The sequence below is a fragment of the Mobula birostris genome, chromosome 21, assembly GCF_030028105.1.
Source record: "Mobula birostris isolate sMobBir1 chromosome 21, sMobBir1.hap1, whole genome shotgun sequence".
Taxonomy (NCBI): domain Eukaryota; kingdom Metazoa; phylum Chordata; class Chondrichthyes; order Myliobatiformes; family Myliobatidae; genus Mobula; species Mobula birostris.
The window spans coordinates 64,797,374-64,822,091 of record NC_092390.1 but is presented as its reverse complement, the minus strand read 5'-3'; the positions used below and the strand labels follow the sequence as shown (position 1 = coordinate 64,822,091).

At 42.1% G+C, this 24,718-nt stretch overlaps 1 protein-coding gene across 1 annotated transcript in view; it reads right to left on the bottom strand.

Annotated features, from left to right (window-relative positions):
* Window positions 1–496: 496 nt before the first annotated feature.
* LOC140185875 (uncharacterized) overlaps window positions 497–24,718 on the bottom strand; it is a 302,861-nt gene continuing 278,639 nt past the window's right edge. Inside the window, exons 8-9 of the mRNA XM_072239670.1 lie at window positions 16,691–16,806; window positions 497–743 (exon numbers count right to left, since the gene is read on the bottom strand). Coding sequence (XP_072095771.1) covers window positions 497–743; window positions 16,691–16,806 — 363 coding nt within the window. The remainder of the gene's footprint in view (window positions 744–16,690; window positions 16,807–24,718) is intronic.

Here is a 24,718-nt window from a genome sequence, read left to right as displayed (position 1 = left end):
AGTTAACCTGAATTTCTACTTCAGATCATTATCCAGTAATTGGAACATATGTGGGTGTGTGTGGAGTCCTGCATTTGAATTGGCTGTGAAGTCTTTGAACAGACTGCTGAAACATACAGTTATGGTTCAGGTACAAAGTTTGAATGTTACAAAGCAAGGTCCACAATAAGCATGTTTTCAATTCCATGGAAGACCATTTATGGGAAAAAATATCAATTCATTAGTACAGATAGTGTATGAATTTTGAAGGTGTGGACTGCTTTAAAACTAATTAATATTAAAGAAATGACAACACTGACCTGTTTGTTCTAGACATTCCTTACTCATCCATTTAAAAGAAAGGCTTGTTCTGTAAGTGTGTCAACTTTCTAAGCTATGATTTGTGTCAACTGTGCCTGTGGCAGGTGAGCTCTTCAGTGAAAAAAACAGGTGTTCACCCATCATTATTTACTTCTTGGCAGATTTGATTGCTGAAACATCCGTTGTTGCTATTTAACTATGATTTACTCACCAGGGCAATTTTCCCCTCCCTCTGCCAGCTGCTCTCTGCCTGTGGTGGTTGGAGTTTACATGCTCCAGGGGCTGTAAGTGGTTGTATGATGTTGTTTTTTGAAGTTTTGCCCTGATCTGCAGAGACTGCACTTGCAGAGTCTTCGAAAATTTGATAGAGAGATGATGATTCACCCAATACGACAGTGTCTGAGTCACAGATTGGGACATGTGTCTGCAATTTTCCCTTCGGCCTTTGGATGTGAGAAAAAATGAGAGAAGAAAGAAGATGAGTCAGCCAAATGGTGTTAGCTTTTAAGGTTTAAATAACTGGAAATACTGGTGAAGCTAAAGCTATATTTTATTAAGACAATACCATTCACATGATCAAAATCCATTTGTGTGTTTATGTCAATCAAACAATCAATGAATTAGTGCCAAGATAACATCATAAAATAATTTTTCACTTATTACACAACACCAGAATATCTCACCTCTCAAGGCAACACACTCTCAAATGATGCTGAAAACCTATAGGAACTATCTCTGTATTCTCTAAAGAGTTGCCAACTCAATTGCACATTGTAATGTGCCTCCCCACAAAACACAGCTAATGCACAGTCGATTTCCTGCGTCAAGTTCAGGCTTGTTGCCTGTTACCTGACAGGCAGAGGACAGGATTCAGACGAAACATATGGTAATTTAATTAACTCCTTCTTTCCCACAAGGCACCTCTCAACATGTTGTTTGCCTTGGGGCTAAATATCCAACATGATGAAATTGTTTCCTGCTCTACGGAACACCTTGCCTGTGACTTATTGTGTGAACACTAGGTAAGAACTATTCACCTATTATATACAAGACTTACATTTGGCCTGCTTTGCAATCAGGTTAATTCTCTATTGTATGCAAAGGTTTCATTTTGACTTGTATAGCTAAAACTGACATTAAAAATATTTTCACTGGCAGCTAAAAGCACTAGCTAGTAGATCAGTAGCCAAAAGGCTTTAAGTGCAATCTTACAAAGAATAAATAGCGATTTTAACATTTCGGTCAAAGTTACAGCTTGAAATTTTAGCTTTCACTAAACAATGGTGACACTATTTGCTGTTTTTAAACTGGAAGTAATAAACCATTCTAACCAACTCCACCATGTGAATATCATCCGGTAACCTGTGAGGAACAACTTCTATAACTGCTACTAAGAAATAGGTGGTGGGGGGGGAGGGGGAGATTATACCAGCCTGCTGGATGCCCAACCTCCTGAGGCCTGCATAACTGTTTAAAATGTTACCTCAAGGAAAATATAACTGTAACTAATTATCCTCCAGCAACAATTTTCAAATCAGCCTGGAATGCTACAAAACTTTCAAATACACCATGCTAATTACTCAGATGGGCTCCAGGATACACTTTGCAGCAATATGACAAGACAAGCCAGTGAGCCTGACATCAGCAGTGGGACAGTTATTGGAAGATATTCTAAGGGACCGAATATGTAAGTGTTTGGATAGACATGGACTGATTAAGGATAGGCAGTATGGCTTCGGGCATGGTGGGTTATGTCTAACTAATCTTATAGAGTTTTTTGAGGAAGTTACCAGGAAAGTTGATAAAGGCAAGGCAGTGGATGCTGTCTCAAGGACTTTAGCGTAGCATTTGACAAGGTCCCTCATGGGAGGTTGGTCAAGAAGGTTCAATTGCTTGAGATGACGTAGTGAATTGGATTAGACATCGGCTTTGTGGGAGAAGCCAGAGAGTGGTAGTAGATGGTTGCCTTGCTGACTGGAGGCCTGTGACTAGTGGCGTGCCACAAGGATCAGAGCTGGGTCTGCTGAGGTTGGACATCTATAACAATGATCTGGATGATAATGCAGTTAAATGGATCAGCATATTTGTGGATGACGCTAAGATAGGGGGTGTAGTGGACAGCAAGAAGGGCTTAAAACAGACACAAACAATACTGATTATGGACGGATGTGTCCTCGTAGGATCCCACGTAGCAAACATGGCTGCAGGTCAGGGACACAAGTGCGTTTAAGGAAACGGGGTTTTAAACTCCCAATACTGACTATTGTGCTGGCAAACATGCAGTCTCTGGTGAATGATTTAGTTGAAGGGATTAAAAGTAACATCAGCAAATTTGCAGATGACACAAAGCTGGGTGGTAGTGTGAAATGTGCGGAGGATGTTGAGATAATGCAGGATGACTTGGACAGGTTGGGTAAGTGGGCAGATGCATGGCAGATGCAGTTTAATGTGGATAAATGTGAGGTTATCCACTTTGGTGGCAAGAACAGGAAGGCAGATTACTATTTGAATGGTGTCAAGTTAGGAAAAGGGGAAGTACAACGAGATCTAGGTGTCCTTGTTCATCAGTCACTGAAAGTAAGCATGCAGGTACAGCAGACAGTGAAGAAAGCTAATGGCATGTTGGCCTTCATAACAAGGGGAGTTGAGTATAGGAGCAAAGAGGTCCTTCTGCAGTTGTACAAGGCCCTGGTGAGACCACACCTGGAGTATTGTGTACAGTTTTGGTCTCCAAATTTGAGGAAGGACATTCTTGCTATTGAGCGAGTGCAGCGAGGGTTCACGAGGTTAATTTCTGGGATGGCGCAACTGTCATATGTTGAAAGATTGGAGCGACTGGGCTTGTATACACTGGAATTTAGAAGGATAAGAGGGGATCTGATTGAAACATATAAGATTATTAAGGGATTGGACACGCTAGAGGCAGGAAACATGTTCCCGATGTTGGGGGAGTCCAGAACTGGAGGCCACAATTTGAGAATAAGGGGTAGGCCATTTAGAATGGAGTTGAGGAAAAACTTTTTCACTCAGAAAGTTGTGGTTCTGTGGAATGCTCTGCCTCAGAGGGCAGTGGAGGCCAATTTTCTGGATTCTTTCAAGAAAGAGTTAGATAGAGCTCTTAATGATAGTGGAGTCAAGGGATATGGGGATAAGGGAGGAACTGGATACTGATTGTGGATGATCAGCCATGATCACAGTGAATGGTGGTGCTGGCTCGAAGGGTCGAATAGCCTACTCCTGCACCTATTGTCTATTGTTTATTGAATAAAGTCGATGACCTCAGAGCTAGGGTGCTGAATCAGAGGAACATTAGGACGTGTGTGTCCTTTGTTTCACAGAATCCTGGTTAACCCCTTCCATACCGGATGCAGCAATTCAGATCGATGGGTTTACTATACACTGTCAGGATAGATCTATAGAGTCTCTCAAAAGCAGAGGTGGAGAGGTATGCCTCATGATCAACTCTTCTTGGTGCACAAATATATCAGTGCTGTCACAATTCTGCTCGCCAGACCTGGAATATCTCGCAGTTTAGTGCCGTCTTTTTTACCTGCCACTGGAGTTCTCCGGGGTCATTTTGTTAGCAGTTTACATTCCACCTCAGGCCAATGTTAGTCAGGCTTTAGATGATCTGAGTAATGGGATCAACACGCATGAAACAGCGCACCTTAACGCCTTCACCATCGTTTTTCAAGATTTTAACCAGGCCAGTCTGAAAAAATCACTAAGCAATGACCATCAACAGATCACTTGCAATACCAGAGGAAACAACACACTGGACCATTGCTACACCACCATCAAGAGTGCCTACTGTGCTATTCCACATCTTCACTTCAGGAAGTCTGATCACATGGCTGCATTTCTACCCCCTGAGTATAGGCAGAGACTGAAGACTGCAGCACCAGTAGTGAGGACCAAGAAGGTTTGGACAAGGGAAGCACAGGAGCATCTACAGGACTGCCTTGAATCGGTGGTCTGGACTGTATTCAGGGATTCATCTTTGAATCTGGTTGAGTATGCTGCAGTTGTTACCGACTTCATTAAAACCTGTGTGGATAAGTGTGTGCCTACAAAGACTTACTGTACATTCCCAAACCAAAAGCTGTGGATGAACCAGGAGGTACGCCGTCTGCTGAAGGCTAGATCTGTGGCATTCAAGGAGGAAGAGGCAATTTCAAACGAGGTTGGAGGTGACATCGGATGTATGACAACTATGGCAGGGTTTGCAAGACATTACTTCCTACAAAGTGAAACCCAATAGCATAAATGGCAGCGATGCTTCACTACCAAATGAACTCAATGCCTTCTATGCCCGCTTTAAAAGGGAGAATACAACTACAACTGTGAAGATCCCTGCTGCACCTGATGACACTGTGACCTTTGTCCCAGAGACCTATGTTAGGCTGTCTTTAAAGAGAGTGAACCCTCGCAAGGCGAAATGTCCCAACGGAGTACCTGGTAAGGCTCTGCAAATCTGTGCCAACCAACTGGCTGGAGTATTCAAGGACATTTTCAACCTCTCACTGCTACGGGCAGAAATTCCCACTTGCTTCAAAAAGGCAACAATTATACCAGTGCCTAAGAAGAATAATGTGACCTGCCTTGATGACTATCGCCCGGTAGCACTCACATTGACAGTGATGAAATGCTTTGAGAGGTTGGTCATGACTAGACTGAACTCCTGCCTCAGCAAGGACCTGGACCCGTTGCAATTTGCCTATCATCAGAATAGGCCAACACAAACACCTATTTCAGGATGCTGTTCATTGACTATAGATCAGCTTTTGATACCATCATTCGCACAATCATGATTGAGAAGTTACAGAACCTGGGCCTCTGTATCTCTCTCAGCAACTGGATCCTCGATTTCCTAATCGGGAAACAACAATCTATGTGAATTGGTGATAACATCTCCTCCTTGCTGACTGGTGCACCTTAGGAGTGTGTGCTTAGCCCACTGCTCTACTCTGTGTATACCCATGACTTTGTGGCTAGGCATAGCTCAATTACCGTCTATAAATTTGCTGATGATACAACCATTGTTGGTAGAATCTCAGATAGTGACGAGAGAGCGTACAGGAGCAAGATATGCCAACTAGTGGAGTGGTGTCGCAGCAACAACCTGGCACTGGCACTCAATGTCAGTAAGACGAAAGAGCTGATTATGGACTTCACGAAGGGTAAGATGAAGGAACACATACCAATCCTCGTAGAGAGATCAGAAGTGGAGAGAGTGAGCAGCTTCAAGTTCCTGGGCATCAGATAATCTCTGAGGACCTAACCTGGTCCCAACATATTGATGCAGTTATAAAGAAGTCAAGACAGTGGCTATACTTCTTTGGGAGTTTGAAGAGATTTGGTATGTGAACAAAAACACTCAAAAACTTCTATAGATGTACCATGGAGAGCATTCTGACAGGCTGCATCACTGTCTGGTATGGGGGTCATGGGGGGGCCTACTATACAGGACCAAAAGAAGCTGCAGAGGGTTGTAGATCTAGTCAGCTCCATCTTGGGTACTAGCCTACAAAGTACCCAGGACATCTTCAAAGAGCGGTGTCTCAGAAAGGCAGCATCCATTATTATCGACTCCAGCACCCAGGGCATGCCTTTTGCTCACTGTTACCTTCAGGTAGGAGGTACAGAAGCCTGATGGTACACACTCAGTGATTCAGGAACAGCTTCTTCCCCTAAATGGACATTGATTTCTAGGACACCACCTCACTTTTTTAATATATTTCTGTTTTTGCATGATTTTTAATCTATTCAATATACATATACTGTAATTGAATTACTTATTTATTTTTACATTTTTTCTTCTATAGTATGTATTGCATTGAACTGCTACTGCTAAGTTAACAAATTTCACAACCCCTGTCGGTGATAATAAACCTGATTCAGAATTTGATTCTTCTAAAGAGAGCTTTTGGCATATTGGCCTTCATAAATCAAAATATTGAGTACACGAGTTGAGATGTTACGTTGAAATTGTAAAAGATGTTGGTGAGGCCTAATTTGGAGTACTGTGTGCAGTTTTGGTCACCTACCGACAGGAAAGATGTAAAGAAGGTTGAAAAGTACGGGGGAAATTTATAAGGATGTTGTCGGGTGTGGGGGACCTGAGTTATAAGAAATAAAGAATGAATAGGTTTGGACTTCATTCCTTAGAACATAGAATATTGAGAGGTGACTTGATAGAGGTATACACAATTATGAGGGGTATAGACAGGGTAAATGTAAACATGTATTTTCTGATGAAGTTGGGTGGGACTACAACCAGAAGTTTGGAGTTGAGGGTGAAGTGTGGAAAGTGTAAGAGGTACGAGGGGAAACTTCGTCACTCAGAGGGTGTGAGAGTGTGAAATGAGCTGCCAGCACAAGTGGTACGTGCGAGCTCGATTTCAATGTTCAGGGGAAGTTTGGTCAGGTACATGGATGATAAGGGTGTGGAGTGCTATTGTCCCGATGCAGGTTGATAGTAGTGGGCAGTTTAAATGGTTCTGCATGGACTAGACTGGCCAAAGGGTCAGTTTCTCTGCTGTATTTTTCTATGGCTCTGTGAACATACCAGTATATATTGTCTTTATGCAAATATCAGCTTACTTGTTGGAGGCTGTGATATTCTAAAGGTTGGTCAACAAGGTCAAAGGCAAGCAAATTATTTTGAAAATGCAATGATTGATTCTGTCTTGTTTAAATGCTGCAAAATATTATCATTTTCCTCAATGCTCCAAGGCCACAAGCAAGATACCCTTCTCTTTTTGTTTACACTAGGATACATCAATCCAGTTTTCATACATTATATTAGACTGCCTTTCACTTGTAAAAGGAGAGAAGTGGTATTTGCCTGCTAAAATAAATGGGACAAAATGTTCCTACATATTTCCTTGTTCAGCTGGCCATGAAAATCAGGGAGCCAATTTAAAAAAAATATAGTATGACTGAGTGTAACTGTAATGTTTGCTTAAGATTTATGCATATACAAAAACATATAAATAGGGAGACAGCGAGTAAAATGGTAATGAAAATATGTTATCTCCGATGTGCAGCATGTTTATCTGCTGAATTGGAGAGTCATGCTGGTCCACAATTTACAGGCATAGAGGTGATGGTGTGTCAGATGACCATACCTAATCATTATACAACAGTTTCTACTGAAAGGGCAAACGAGACAATGGATGAAGACAAGTTGGAAAATGCTATCATGTCCTGGTAGTCAGATGATGATCCACCAACACTGCAGAGGTTAAAACATTCCTGGGTGTGAACATTCCCAATAGTTTGTATTACTCCAACCACATTGAGTCAAGAAATCTCCACAACACCTCTGCTCCCTCAGAAGGCTACAGAAATTTGGCACATCCTTGTTGACTCTTACTAATTTTTATCAAATCATTACAGAAAGCATTATGTCTGGGTGCGTAATGACTTGGGATGACAACTGTTCTGCACGTGACCACAAGAAACTGCAGCGAGTTGTGGACACAGCTCAGTACATACAGAAAATAGCCTCCCCTTCACAGACTCTGTCTATATTCTCACTGTCTCAGTAAAGCAGCCAATATAATCCAAGACCTCTCTCACCCTGGACATCCTCTTCTCTCCTCTCCCATTTAAACGCCTAAAAACACGCAGTATCAGAGGGGGGCAGAGAGAGAGAGAGGGAGGAGGGGGGGAGTGGGGGAGGGGGAGAGAGAGGGGTGGAGAGAGATGGGGGAGAGAGGGGAAAGACAGAGGGGAGAGTGAGGGGGAGAGAGACAGGGGGAGAGAGAGAGGGGGAGAGAGAGGGGGGAGAGAGAGGGGGGAGAGAGAGGGGGGAGAGAGAGGGGGGGAGAGAGAGGGGGGAGAGAGAGGGGGAGAGAGAGAGGGGGAGAGAGAGGGGGAGAGAGAGGGGAGAGAGAGAGGGGAGAGAGAGAGGGGAGAAAGGGGGAGATGGGAGAGGGAGAGGGGAGAGGGGGAGAGGGGGAAAGGGGGAGAGGGGAAGAGGGGGAGAGGGGAGAGGGGGAGAGGGGGAGAGAGGGGGAGGAGAGAGGGAGAGGGGGGAGGAGAGGGGGAGGAGAGATGGGGAGGGAGGGAGAGACGGGGAGGGAGGGAGAGACGGGGAGGGAGGAGAGAGAGAGGGGGAGAGGGAGGGGAGAGGGGGAGAGGGAGGGGGAGAGGGGGAGAGGGAGGGGGGGAGAGGGAGGGGGGAGAAGGGGAGGGGGAGGGGGAGAAGTGGAGGGGGGAGAAGGGGAGGGGGAGAAGGGGAGGGGGAGGGGGAGAGGGGGGAGGGGGAGAGGGAGAGGGGGAGAGAGCAGACGGAGAGGAGGAGAGCGGGGCGAGAGAGAGGGGGAGGGGGAGAGGGGGGAGGGGTGAGAGAGAGGGGAGAGAGAGGGGAGGGGGAGAGAGAGAGGGGAGAGAGAGAGGGAGAGAGAGAGAGGGAGAGAGAGAGGGAGAGAGAGGGGGAGAGAGAGGGGGAGATGGGGAGAGGGCAGGCGGAGAGGGGAGAGGGGAGAGGGGAAGGGAGAGGGAAGATATTTCCATACATTTGCACATAGTGACAGTGCATAAGGTCATATATTGGCAGAGATATGCCACAGATAAACTGAATAAAAACGTGGTAGTGATTATGCCCCGAGATCTCCACATACGTTCGCATTGGAAAATAATGGAATCTGAGAAATTACTAAAAGAACTAAATGGACTATTCATGCTTTTCCAAGAATCTGCCACCTAAAGTGAAATAAGTAAACAGAACATCTTATTGAAATTAACTCTATCTGATGGAGAAAGATCTAATGATTAATAAAACCATAAAAATAAATCATTCCCCTAAAGTTTATTCGACAAGAGTGCAGAATGATGTACCAAACATGAGTGATAAATGAGTTACAAGAGGAATGTTGAGGTGCCAGATGTGCAAGGGGACATTCAACATCGGGCTGTTCCAATGGAGTTAGTAACATAGCTTCTCAAGGTTCAAAGTAAATTTATTTTCAAATTATATATATGTCACCACATACAGCTGTGAGATCCAGTTTTTGCAGGTACACTCAAACATTCATAATAGGATAATAATCATAATAGCATCAATGTAGGGCAGCCAGTATGCATAAGACAACAAAATGTGCAAATATAAAGAGAAAGAAATAATGATAATAATGAAAGAATACGTCTGCTGTAATTGCACTTGTGTGCTGGGCTCTGGACTGGTCCTCTAAGATGATAACACCAAGGAACTTAAAGTTGCTGACTCTCTTCACTTCTGATCCTCTGATTAGAACGGGTTCATGGACCTCTACGTTCCTCCTCCTGAAGTCAATAAACAGCTCCCCAGCTTCTACTGAGTATTGATATGCAATACAACACACACAAAATGCTGGTGAACACAGCAGGCCAGGCAGCATCTATAAGAAGAGGTACAGTCGACGTTTCAGGCCGAGATCCTTCGTCAGGAATAACTGGCGGACAGAGCATAGGTGTTTAGCGAAGAGAAAGCAGGATCTCCCAGTGGCCACTCATTTTAACTCCATGTCCCATTCCCATTCTGATATGTCAATCCACGGCCTCCTCTACTGTAAAGATGAAGCCACACCCAGGTTGGAGAAACAATACCTTATATTCCGTCTGGGTAGCCTCCAACCTGATGGCATGAACATTGATTTCTCCAACTTCCGTTAATGCCCCTCCTCCCCTTCTTACCCCATCCCTTATTAATTAATTAATTACTCCCCCCCCTTTTTCCTTCTCTCTCTTTTTTCTCTCTCTGTTCCTCTCACAATCACTCCTTGCCTGTTCTCCACCTTCCTCTAGGCTCCCCTCCCCCTTTCTTTTTCCCTAGGCCTCCCCTCCCATGATCCTCTCCCTTCTCCAGTCTTGTATCCCTTTTGCCAACCAACTGCCCAGCTCTTAGCTCCATCCGTCCCCCTCCTGTCTTCTCCTATCATTTCTGATCTCCCCCTCCCCCTCCCACTTTCAAATCTCTTACTATCTCTTCTTTCAGTTAGTCCTGACGAAGGGTCTCGGCCCGAAACGTCAACTGTTCTTCCTATAGATGCTGCTGGCCTGCTGCTTTCCGGATATGCAATATACTTTCTCCAAGCATCTAATGAAAACCATTAGGATAATTTATTTTGCATCTGAGGAAATTTCATGCAATTAATGAATTGATATTTAGTGTACTGCATTTAAGATATTTATGTGTCCACCATTTCACTGCTGGATGCATACTGATAATTTTGTAAATTGAACACCATTATAGGTGCCAGAGTAGCACAGCAGTTAGCGCAAAGCTATTACAGCTCAGTGCATCGGCCTTCAGAGAACAACTGAACCCTCTACGTCCATCCTGTGAAATGTGTGGGTTTCTTCTGGGTGCTCCGGTTTCCTCCCACACTCCAAAGACATACCAGATAGTAGGTTAACCAGTCATTATAAACTGTCCTATGACTAGGCTAGGGTTAAATTGGGGTTGTTGGGTGGCACGGCTCAAAGGGCCAGAAAGCCCTATTTCACACTGAATCTCAGTAAGTATATAAATATTTTAAATCAGTAAATTTGTGCTTTTCATTTTTGAGAAATACTATTGGTTTTCCAAGATTCCTAAATTTGGTATTGTGTCCCACCACAGTTGATATTTAACCCTTAACGATAGCATGACATCTCTTATATTATCATGGGCGACTTATCCAGTGATGGAATATACCATAGACCATCACTGTATTGTGTCACAGAGCAATTCAATCAAAATTTACGATCAGGATTTACCACACATATTCTCTAGTAAGTGACTGGGCAATACCACAGAGCCTGGGACTTTTCAGATGGCTAATGGTAGTTCATCACTAGGCCGATAGAAGGAGGAGAAACATAGAAACATAGAAACATAGAAAATAGGTGCAGGAGTAGGCCATTCGGCCCTTCGAGCCTGCACTGCCATTTATTATGATCATGGCTGATCATCCAACTCAGAACTCTGCACCAGCCTTCCCTCCATACCCCCTGATCCCCGTAGCCACAAGGGCCATATCTAACTCCCTCTTAAATATAGCCAAAGAACTGGCCTCAACTGTTTCCTGTAGCAGAGAATTCCACAGATTCACCACTTTCTGTATGAAGAAGTTTTTCCTAATCACGGTCCTAAAAGGCTTCCCCTTTATCCTCAAACTGTGACCCCTCATTCTGGACGTCCCCAACATCGGGAACAATCTTCCTGCATCTAGCCTGTCCAATCCCTTAGGATTTTATACGTTTCAATCAGATCCTCCCTCAATCTTCTAAATTCCAACGAGTACAAGCCCAGTTCATCCAGTCTTTCTTCATATGAAAGTCCTGCCATCCCAGGAATCAATCTGGTGAACCTTCTTTGCACTCCCTCTATGGCAAGGATGTCTTTCCTCAGATTAGGAGACCAAAACTGCACACAATACTCCAGGTGTGGTCTCACCAAGGCCTTATACAACTGCAGTAGTACCTCCCTGCTCCTGTACTCGAATCCTCTCGTTATAAATGCCAGCATACCATTCGCCTTTTTCACCGCCTGCTGTACCTGCATGCCCACTTTCAATGACTGGTGTATAATGACACCCAGATCTCGTTGCACCTCCCCTTTTCCTAATCGGCCACCATTCAGATAATAGTCTGTTTTCCCATTTTTGCCACCAAAGTGGATAACTTCACATTTATCCACATTAAATTGCATCTGCCATGAATTTGCCCACTCCAACCTATCCAAGTCACACTGCATCCTCTTAGCATCCTCCTCACAGCTAACACTGCCGCCCAGCTTCGTGTCATCCGCAAACTTGGAGATGCTGCATTTAATTCCCTCATCCAAGTCATTAATATGTATTGTAAACAACTGGGGTCCCAGCACTGAGCCTTGCGGTACCCCACTAGTCACTGCCTGCCATTCTGAAAAGGTCCCGTTTATTCCCACTCTTTGCTTCCTGTCTGCCAACCAATTCTCTATCCACATCAATACCTTACCCCCAATACCGTGTGCTTTAAGTTTGCACACTAATCTCCTGTGTGGGACCTTGTCAAAAGCCTTTTGAAAATCCAAATATACCACATCCACTGGTTCTCCCCTATCCACTCTACTAGTTACATCCTCAAAAAATTCTATGAGATTCGTCAGACATGATTTTCCTTTCACAAATCCATGCTGACTTTGTCCGATGATTTCACCGCTTTCCAAGTGTGCTGTTATCATATCTTTGATAACTGACTCCAGCAGTTTTCCCACCACCGATGTCAGGCTAACCGGTCTATAATTCCCCGTTTTCTCTCTCCCTCCTTTTTTAAAAAGTGGGGTTACATTAGCCACCCTCCAATCCTCAGGAACTAGTCCAGAATTTAACGAGTTTTGAAAAATTATCACTAATGCATCCACTATTTCTTGGGCTACTTCCTTAAGCACTCTGGGATGCAGACCATCTGGCCCTGGGGATTTATCTGCCTTTAATCCCTTCAATTTACCCAACACCACTTCCTTACTAACATGTATTTCGCACAGTTCCTCCATCTCACTGGACCCTCTGTCCCCTACTATTTCTGGAAGATTATTTATGTCCTCCTTAGTGAAGACAGAACCAAAGTAATTATTCAATTGGTCTGCCATGTCCTTGCTCCCCATAATCAATTCACCTGTTTCTGTCTGTAGGGGACCTACTTTTGTCTTTACCAGTCTTTTCCTTTTTACATATCTATAAAAGCTTTTACAGTTAGTTTTTATGTTCCCTGCCAGTTTTCTCTCATAATCTTTTTTCCCCTTCCTAATTAAGCCCTTTGCCCTCCTCTGCTGAATTCTGAATTTCTCCCGGTCCTCAGGTGAGCCACTTTTTCTGGCTAATTTGTATGCTTCTTCTTTGGAATTGATACTATCCTAATTTCTCTTGTCAGCCACGGGTGCACTACCTTTCTTGATTTATTCTTTTGCCAAACTGGGATGAACAATTGTTGTAGTTCATCCATGCAATCCTTAAATGCTTGCCATTTCATATCCACCGTCAATCCTTTAAGTGTCATTTGCCAGTCTATCTTAGCTAATTCACGTCTCATACCTTCAAAGTTACCCCTCTTTAAGTTCAGAACCTTTGTTTCTGAATTAACTACGTCACTCTCCATCTTAATGAAGAATTCTACCATATTATGGTCACTCTTACCCAGGGGGCCTCTCACGACAAGATTGCTAATTAACCCTTCCTCATTGCTCAAAACCCTGTCTAGAAAGACAGCTGCTTGGTGCCCATTTGCTTGTTTTAATAACCAGCTAGGTCAGAATATGGGGTATCAAATACAGAAAGAATAAAAATTAATGGAATCATCTTAAAAATGGGAGAAAGTAACAATAGAAAGATTAGGTATCTATAGATTTCTTCTTGGTTAATCCCAAGGTATTTGGAACTGGAAAATTTCACCAGCCATATAAGAACTCAGTGTTTTTAAAAATGATCCTATTCCAAATGCCAAGATTTAGTTATTAAACAAACAAGTAATTTTTTCCAGCTCTTGGCTCCAACCCTCCCCCTCCTGTCTTCTCCTATCATTTTGAATCTCCCCCTCCCCCTCCCGCTTTTAAATTTCTTACTAGCTCTTTCTTCAGTTAGTCCTGATGAAGGGGCTCGGCCCAAAACATCGACTGTACCTCTTCCTAGAGATGCTGCCTGGCCTGCTGCGTTCACCAGCAACTTTGATGTGTGTTGCTTGAATTTCCAGCATCTGCAGAATTCCTCGTGTTTGAGTTTTTCCATTATTTCTGACTGGTCTTCCAAGATACTGTATATATTTAATGTTTTTAGTTACACATGGTGCTACTAGGCTGTATCTGCCACCTCAGAATTTCTAACAGAAATTACACTGGAGCTTTCAAAATAAATCTCTGGAGCTCCTATGTTCTATTTTTACAGTACTCTCTAAAATTCTGCATTTTCACCTTTTTTCCGAAGATGTAGACTTGCATTCCTCTTCAGAATTTGAAATCATTTTCTTTGATTTCTTCACACTAGCTTATATTTGCAGGCTTCTTCAAAAGCATTTCTTCAATCTTATCTCACCATCATAATCCATTTTTACTACATTCTACACAAAATACTTTCATTTGTCTTCAAACTCTTTACAGTTCCTCTCATCCTCCAACAATTCCTCCCATCACTTTATCCCCTTGATCTTCTTTGTTTCTCAACTATGACTCTAAAGCACTTGAAGCTCCCTGAAGTTGTTGCACTTGTTATTTCAGAATCAGAATCAGAATCAGGTTTATTATCACCGGCATGTGACTTGAAATTTGTTAACTTAGCCGCAGCAGTTCAATTCAATACATAGTCAAGCAGAGAGAAAAAAATAATAAATACAATAAAACATAATAATAAATAAACAAGTAAATATATATATTAAATAGATTTTTTAAAATGGGCAAAAACAGAAATACTATATATACAAAAAGAGTGAGGTAATGTCCAAAGCTTCAATGTCCATTTAAGAATAGGATGGCAGAGGGAAAGAAGCTGTTCCTGAATCACTGAGTGTGTGCCTTCAGGCTTCTGTACCTCCTACCTGATAGTAACAGTGAGAAAAGGGCATGTCCTGGGTACTGGAGGTCCTTAATAATGGACGCTGCCTTTCTCAGACACCACTCCCTAAAGATGTCCTGGGTACTTTACAGGCTAGTGCCCAAGATGGAGCTGAGTAGATTTACAACCTTCTGCAGCTTCTTTCAGTCCTGTGTAGTAGCCCCTCCATACCAGACAGTAATGCAGCCTGTCAGAATGATCTCCATGGTACAACTATAGAAGTTTTTGAGTGTATTTGTTGACATGCTAAATCTCTTCAAACCCCTAAAGTATAGCCGCTGTCTTACCTTCTTTATAACTACATTGATATGTTGGGACCAGGTTAGATCCTCAGAGATCTTGACACCCAGGAACTTGAAACTGCTCACTCTCTCTACTTCTGATCCCTCTATGAGGATTGGTATGTGTTCCTTCATCTTACCCTTCCTGAAGTCCACAATCAGCTCTTTCATCTTACTGATGTTGAGTGCCAGGTTGTTGCTGCGGCACCATTCCACTAGTTGGCATATCTCACTCCTGTACGCCCTTTCCTCACCACCTGAGATTCTACCAACAATGGTTGTATTGTCAGCAAATTTATAGATGGTATTTGAGCTATGCCTAGCCACACAGTCATATGTATATAGAGCGTAGAGCAGTGGGCTAAGCACACTTTTGTCAGTGAGTACCAGGATGCTGCAAAATTAGTGGACAGTACAGCAAACATTGACCCTGCCTTCATGGAGAAAATGGACGTCACCTCATCTGGCTTGCTAAAGAGAAGAAAAGGTTCTGTTAATCCTGGACACTCGTGCAAACTTGGTAGCATGATGAAATTACTGTACAGATTTGCTAATGTTTCATTGACACAGAACCATGGATATGTGTTTTTGTCGTATACACCTAAATCCTAAACAAAGATATTTAGTTCTTCCAATATTTAGTTCACTTTTAAGTTTAGAAGACACATTTTTGTTTAATTACTATATTATAAAGTCAATCACATTAACAATTTGCAGAAATACCATTCCTATTAATATAACAGTTCAATTTTTTGACAGAGTTTTATTACTATTTTCGACCTGAATTAGTATATTATCTCTATTTAATCAATAATGAAGATATTCTGTATTAGTAAATGATATTCCACCGAATTCCAAATCCATCTATCTAGTACTTCGTTGGGCTGGGGTTAGAATTACAAGTTGAATCCAGGAATCAAACACAATGCTCCTAATTGGGTCTATTGCGCTAATATAGCTGTTGGATTGCTCTGGGCATATCAACTCTTTATTATGCCTGATTTATTTCTGTACCTCATATCTGTTTCCTCCAAATGAACAATTGGCTTTCACCCCTCTTGAGCCAAGGTCTTAGAGACTCAATTCTGCTAGAGAACAGATACCAGGATTGTTTCAAAAAACAAAAAGATATCATTGAGAAGGAAGAACAGATGGAGCTTATGTTTTTCATGGCTGACATGAACCAATTAGGATAACCACAAATTCTTGCCACTGAGAAGCATGGGTCAGTGAGAACAAATTACATGCAATTCCATTGAAAGGGTCTAAGAATTCAGGTGATATCAGGCAGTGAACTCCTTCAGAGCTTTCTATATATCAGAGAGCATCTTAGGCTTATAATGAGTGACACAAACTGGCAGCTAGGCACCAAGTTTTTAAAAAGGAAAACCTAATTTGTAAACAAATTGACATCATAACAAGCTATAAACAGCTGTCCCGGTTCTGACTGATTAACTGATGCTTCAGTGACTAAAAATCACAATGTTTTTCCAAAGCAACTTCATTAATTTGTGGTCTGGCATTCATTAGGACAACAAGCCCCAGGGGACTACTTACAGCTTAGCCTCCATGGTAATGATGTGAGCTTTGGGTCTGCTGATTTTAATGTGGGTGCAATTCCTGGGCAGTGCAATCACACAGTTGTAACCAATTTTGTGTGGGCAGATCAACGTCTTTAAAAAAATAAAACATATTTAAGAATCAATGGCAAAACACAGATTAGGTTATTTAAAATACAATGTAATATTAAAACATATGCTCTTTATCAACAATTTATTCTGTGATATGATTTCACTAAATGCAATTGAATGCACAAATAGAAGTCCCCAGTGATATTCAGAAACAAGCAACTACTTGTTGTGGCCTGCAGAGATTTCTCAGAATGGTTAAAATCATCACACTAAGCACTGGTAATGGAACTATACGTTGTTCAGTATGAACAAGCTGGTCTGTGGAGTGGAGGGAAGTAATGAAGTAATTAGCTGGACTATTATAAGCACCTGTGACACTGATTAATACATGTCCTCTCTGGCAGAGTTTCTTTTCCAATTCTACTAAACCTCGTGTTTTCAGTTAACCACTTCCTCCATAAGATTAAGTGATAACATAGCATACTCGGGGCAGAATTTGCAAACACATTGCATGAAATCATTTGTACTTTGCTGAAAAAAAGAACTCAGGCGAGGCTATGTCTTAATAATCCCATATTAAATCTAACAAGTATTAACATACTGATCCATAAGCGCAAACAATGTTATTCCCGATATCATAATAATGGAAAATATTGGGTTGTGATCAGTTTAAACATTTATGATTATAATTAAATAACACTAGGTTCATTTAGAAGGAGAATCTCTTCTTCAAATCATTAAGAGTAATATAGTAAACTGTCTTTAATTATGCCTGCTTTTCAGCTTATTACAAATAGTCTAATGAACCTTTAATGAAAACTAAAACACAAAATAAAATAATAACCCTTATTGTACCATGGTAAATGAGGTATAAGGCCACTATCAAAACACGTGTCAGATAACATATCCATTTTTACAAAATAAAACCCAGGGCGACACAAATTTTGTGTATTTTTTTAAGCGTTATCATTTTTCCTTCTTTGCTTTGTAAAGACAGCAATCTATGGACAGAGTTCCTTTCTTTTTTTAGCTGCCACATTTTAAATCAGATGGAGAATAACTCTACAACAAGTGAAGAGATCCAAACTTCAGATCATTTTATAAAATATCAACCCCTCATTTTTCAAAAAGAAATAGAATTCCATCTCATATTTTAATTCCAGAAACAACAAAATTAAAATATTTTTCTCCATTACTTTTCCTTGATAGGTAATAATTCATGAAGATAGGGAGGATTCCTGCCTGATTTCTCAAAGTGCATGAGAATTCCCTGAGTGGGCTCTGTCCCTGATATTCCCTGCCTCTGAGAGCACATCCAAGCACAAGATCTATCTTATAGCCAACTATTTCAATTCCTAGTCCCATTTCCATTCTAATATGTTGCTTCATGATCTCCTCTTCTACCAACATGAGGCCACCTCAGGTTGGAGGAACAACACCTCCTATTCTGGCTGGGTAGCCCCCAACCTAATGGTGTAAACATTTATTTCTCCTAAATTCCTGTAAATTCTTCTCCCCACCCCTGTCCCTCTTCTTCATTTCCCTACTGTGGCCTCTTACCTCTTCTCACCTGCCTATCACCTCCCTCTGGTGGCCCTTCTCCTGCCCTTTCTCCCATGATCCACTCTACTCTCCTATCAGATTCTTCTTCTTCCCTTTACCTTTCCCAGCTTTCACCTCCCAGCTTCTTACTTCATCTCCCTTCCCCCACCCACTATGCTTCACCTATAACCTTCTAGCATCCTCTTTCCCCTCCCCCACCTTTTTGTTCTGGCTTCTTCCTTCTTCCTTTCCAGTCTTGGTCCAAAACATTGATTGTTTATTTCCATAGATGCTGCCTGACCTGCTGAGTTCTGCCAGCATTTGGTGTGTGTCGCTCTGGATTTCCAGCATCTGCAGAATCTCTTGTGTTTATAAGATCTATCTCCTATCTCTGTAGAGGCAGGAGCAGGACCGAGATGGTCACTTCTGTCTATTGTGAATCTTATCATTACCAGGGTTCTTGGGCTTTGAAGTGGCAATACCATTATCCCAGCCTACCACAGGGTGGCAGAGCTGTGTGGACTGTGATGTAAGCTGCATTATGTGCTAACTTACTACTTTTATCCATGTTATATTCCAGTGTGGAAAAATACATTTCTTACTCGCTGTAAACAACATAGTATTCCATACAGAACAAATGACGCTTGATAACAGCCTGCACAAGTTATTAGTCAACAATAACACTTGTAGAGACCAGTCAGCAAAATAAAATCCTTTAGGAAGAAATTAAGATATGCCTGAACGGATAGGCGGCTCTGTACACATTGTTCAGGATAGCAGTGATTTAGAAGACCCGCCCTAATCTTTCTCCACAATGATTATTTATGATACAGTATATGCTCAGTGTCTTTAATGTTTCCAGGATTCTAATGGGCCACGGATTTTTCAATATTAAGGGTAACTCAGCAGTAATTACTATTGTTGCAGGTATCTAGTCTTCCAGGTGAACAAAAAGCGCTGTGAACATAATTTTCACTAAATGTCTTTAAAGTCAGAAGTCTGTATTTTGCACGGTTTCTCAAAACTTTGCTCGTTCATGTCTTATTGAACTATAAGTAATTTCTGCCAAATTTCAGTATCAACAAATCTCCTAGATTATTTCAACATTAATGTTACAATGTATTGTACATATTGAAACTTAATTTTCAGCTTCTATGATCATGGGGAGTTCTTTTAGTTGCCATCAAACATATTTTGCATGACAACTGCAGACAATATTTGTTTTAAGAATGGCACTCTTCAATCTGAACTATTGGTCATTCACCCTTGAAGATTTCTCTTAATGGTTTTACTTTTAGGAGAATGCTTTTGAAAGTATTCTTTTCTGCTTCTCAGCAGGGATTTTTAGTCACCTGACAGATTATTACCAACATTGCTTTCATTCCTTGGGGGTTCCTTGCCTGTTGCTGTATTCTTTTTCTTTGCCTAATTCTTTGCTATGGAGAAAAGTACTAATGCATGTTTAATAATGATTTGTATCAACAGTCCTCACACATGTGCTGAAACAATGTCTCAAGTGGGCAACATGACCATAAGATCTTGGACTAGATGCATCTCTCATATACCCAACAAATAGATGGGTTCGATTACCAAGAAGATTAACCGGGTTATGTGACCAGACCAATTTTCCCATTGCCCTACTTTAGATAAAGCTGACTGAGGATAAATTGAAGATGGAATCGTGAGGCTTCCTCGTTTGTGCGACCATGTACCACACCCTTCACTAGATAACCTACTAATACTGGTCATAAGCTAGCCACAAGAAGAGGAAAGCGTTATCTTCAAATGAAATAATTCTTGATGCCTTCCTTCCTTGTTGATGTGGGTTATTAATGCATTACAGCCTTAGGTTGTTAATTCATGTCAGGTGAGTTTAGCAGATTAGGACAGCTGTATCATTATAGTATCTGAAAAATACTGGTATCTTAAAGAAATGCCAGCGATGCTATCCCGTGTTTTTGACCTTTTGATAAACTTTACACCCAGTCATACTGTATATTCTTTGTGTCAGAGCAGAACAAAATATCATTTCCCTACCCCATGTAACAAAACAAAACTGTGCTTGCCTTTTCTGCACAGCTTAAGCACACTGTGCCTTCTTCATAAGTGATCCCACCATTGCAAGAGACGTAAAGCCTGGCTGAATACTTGTCCAATACCAATTCATTTGCAGGAAAGGTATCCGTAAACACTTGCTGTAGACTTCCACCCTCCTGCTTCTCCACCTCATTCACAGATGATGGATTTGCATCTGTGATTAAATGAACAAGCTGTTCAGAGGAACTGTATGAAGCATAGCGAAATCTGTTTCACAGTTGCTCAAATCTTACCCACTTTCCCTGTTGCATCAAGCAGCAGGCAGCAAGTGAATATATTCCTTTGTGTCCACTAGGTGGTATCCGGTAACCAGTCGCCCACTTTCATTCCCAACAAAACACTAATATTGTTCTACCAGCATTCGTTTATTATCAGAAACTAAACTGACAGTTATTTTACTTCATAATTATATTATTCCACTATATATTATTTCAGATTGCAATATTGTAGTCCCTTACATATAACATTTCTGAGTAGCATTACAAAGAAACAAATTGCTCTTACCCTTTTAGTTACAGAGCCATAGAGCATTACAACACACAAACAAGCCCTTCAACCCATCTAGTCCATGCTGACTTGATCTTTTGCCTCATTCTAGCTACCTGCACCTGAACCACATCCCTCCAAAATTCTCTTAACTCTTACAGTTGAACCTGAGTCCACCACTTCCACTGGCAGCTCATTCCACAGTCTCACCACCCTCTGAGTGAAGTAGTTCTCCCTCAAATTCCTCTAAATACTTCACCTTTCATTCTTAATCTATGATCTCTAGTTCTGGTCTCACCCAAACCGAGGGGAAAAAGCCTGCATGCATTCACCCTATCGATACCCCTAATAATTTTGTATACCTCTATATTATCTAATTATTTGGTATACCTCTATATCATCTAATAATTTTGTATACCTCTATATCATCTAATAATTTTGTACACCTCTACATGATCTAATAATTTTGTATACCTCTATATGATCTATCCGTATTCACCTGTGCTCCAGAGAATTAATAATTTTGTATACCTCTATATGATCTATCCATATTCACCTGTGCTCCAGAGAATTAAGTCCTAGCCTATTTAGTCTTTCCCTCTAACCCAGATCTTCATGTTCCAGCAAAATCCTCGTAGATTTTCTCTGCACTCTTTCAACCTTATTTACATATACCCTGTAGATAGGTGACCAGAACTGCACACAATACTCCAAATTAGGCCTTGACAAATTCAACATTGCATACCCTGGTTTATGAAGGTCAGTGTGCCAAAAGCTCTCTTTACAACCCTTTCTACCGGGTAACAATCTCAGGATTGCTACCTGTGCCACGTGCGAGTGAGGCGAGGAACAGAAGGATTATACAGATCAATACGTGGCTGAGAGGATGGTGCAGGAGGGAGGGCTTCAGGTTTTTAGATAATCGGGCTTTGTTCCAGGGAAGGTGGGATCTGTTCCGACGAGATGGTTTACACCTGAACTGGAGGGGTACTAACATTCTTGCAGGAAAGTTTGCTAGTGCTGCTTGGGGGGGTTTAAACTAAATTTGCAGGGGGCAGGGATCCAGAATGTGAGAGAGGATAGCGAGATGAAGTATAAAGGACAGGTGGGGACTACACGGTTCCGGAATATTAAGTGTGAAGTAGAGAAAGGTGAGGCGGAACGAGTGATAAGGAGGATACATGTGCAGAGGGATGGTCTGACGGAGCATGGAGTTAAATGTGCAGAAAGAGTAAGTAAATTTAAGAAAGACAACAAAATTCAAGGGGCATATAGCCCGGTGAGAGTTCGGGGAGCTGGGTTATGCACAATACGCAGTGATTTAAACAGAGAGAGGAGAAATGGGTTAAAAATTCTATATCTGAATGCACGAAGTGTCAGAAATAAGGCAGATGAGCTTGAAGCTCAGCTGCGAATGGGTAACTATGATGTTGTTGGGATAACGGAGACATGGCTGCAGGGGGATCAGACCTGGGAATTGAATGTACAAGGGTATACGTGCTATCGAAGGGACAGAAAGGTGGGCAGAGGGAGTGGGGTGGCCCTGTTGGTGAGGAATGAGATTCAGTCCCTTGCAAGGGGGGGCATAGAATCAGGAGAAGTAGAGTCAGTGTGGATAGAAGTGAGGAACAGTAAGGGCAAAAAGACCCTAATAGGTGTTATCTACAGGCCCCCAAGCAGTAGCATGAATATTGGGTGCAAGTTGAATAGGGAGTTAACAATGGCATGTGGCAAAGGAAATGTCGCAGTAGTTATGGGGGATTTCAACATGCAGGTGAACTGGGAAAATCAGGTTGGTACTGGACCCCAGGATAGGGAGTTTGTAGAGTGCCTACGGGATGCATTTTTGGAGCAGCTTGTACAAGAGCCGACCAGGGATAAGGCTATTCTGGATTTAGTATTGTGCAATGAACAAGATTTGATAAGTGATCTTGAAGTAAAGGAGCCATTAGGAAGTAGTGACCATAATATGATAAGTTTTTATCTGCAGGTTGAGAGGATAAGGGCAGATCAGAAGTGTCTGTATTGCAGTTGAACAAAGGAGACTGTGGAGCCATGAGGGAGGAGCTGGCCAAAGTTGACTGGTCAGATATCCTAGCAGAAAAGACAGTGGAACAGCAATGGCAGGTATTCTTGGGAATGATGCACAAGGTGCAAAATCAGTTCATCCCCCGGAGAAGGAAGGATTCAAAGGGGGGAAAGTGGCCACAGTGATTGACAAAGGAAGGCAGAGGTAGCATAGCATTAAAAAAAGAAGTATAACAGAGCTAAGGTGAGTGGGAAGACGGATGATTGGGAAATTTTTAAGGGGCAACAGAACTTAACTAAAAAGGCTATACGGGGAGAAAAAATGAGGTATGAATGCAAGCTAGCTAGGAATATAAAGGAGGATAGCAAAAGTTCTTTTAGGTATGTGAAGAGAAGGAAGATAGTTAAGAACAATGTTGGACCCTTGAAGAATGAATTGGAAGAAATTGTTATGGGAAACAGAGAAATGGCAGACGAATTTAATAAGTACTTTGGATGTGTCTTCACTAGAGAAGGCACAAGCAATCTCCCAGATGTATGGATGGGCCAAGGACATAGGGTAACAGAGGAACTGAAACAGATTGACATTGGGAAGGAAATGGTGATGAGTAGACTGATGGGACTGAAGGCTAACAAATCTCCAGGTCCGGATGGTCTGCATCCTAGGGTACTAAAGGAGGTGGCTCTGGAAATTGCGGATGCATTGGTGATCATTTTCCAATGTTCCTTAGATTCAGGATCAGTTCCTGAGGATTGGCGAATGGCTAATGTTATCCCACTTTTTAAGAAAGGAGGGAGGGAGAAAACAGAGAACTATCGCCCTGTTAGCCTAACATCAGTAGTGGGGAAGATGCTAGAGTCCATTATTAAAGATGAAATAGTGGCATATCTTGATAGCAGTGATAGGATTGGGCTGAACCAGCATGGATTTACCAAGGGCAAATCATGCTTGACTAATCTATTGGAGTTTTTCGAGGATGTAACCAGGAAGATAGATGCAGGAGATCCAGTGGATGTGGTGTACCTTGACTTTCAAAAGGCATTCGATAAGGTACCACATAGGAGATTGGTGGGTAAAATCAGAGCTCATGGCATTGGGGGGAGGATTTTGACATGGATAGAAAACTGGTTGGCAGATAGAAAGCAAAGGGTAGCAGTGAATGGGTGTTTCTCGGAATGGCAGGTGGTGACTAGTGGGGTGCCACAGGGTTCGGTATTGGGACCACAGCTGTTTACGATTTACGTCAATGATTTAGAGGAAGGCATTGTGAGTAACATCAGCAAGTTTGCTGATGATGCTAAGCTGGGTGGCAGTGTGACATGTGATGAGGATTTTAGGAGAATTCAAGGTGACTTGGATAGGCTGGGTGAGTGGGCAGAAACTTGGCAGATGGCGTTTAATGTGAATAAGTGTGAGGTTATTCACTTTGGGAGCAAGAACAGGAAGGCAGATTATTATCTGAATGGTGTGGAGTTAGGTAAGGGAGAAATACAAAGAGATCTAGGAGTACTTGTTCATCAGTCTCTGAAGGTGAATGAGCAAGTGCAGCAGGCAGTGAAGAAGGTTAATGGAATGTTGGCCTTTATTAGGGAATTGAGTACAAGAGCAAGGAAATCCTCTTGCATTTGTACAGGGCCCTGGTGAGACCACACCTGGAGTATTGTGTGCAGTTTTGGTCTCCAGGGTTAAGGAAGGACATCCTGGTTGTGGAGGAGGTGCAGCGTAGGTTCACTAGATTAATTCCTGGGATGTCCGGACTGTCTTACGCAGAGAGGTTAGAGAGACTGGGCTTGTACACGC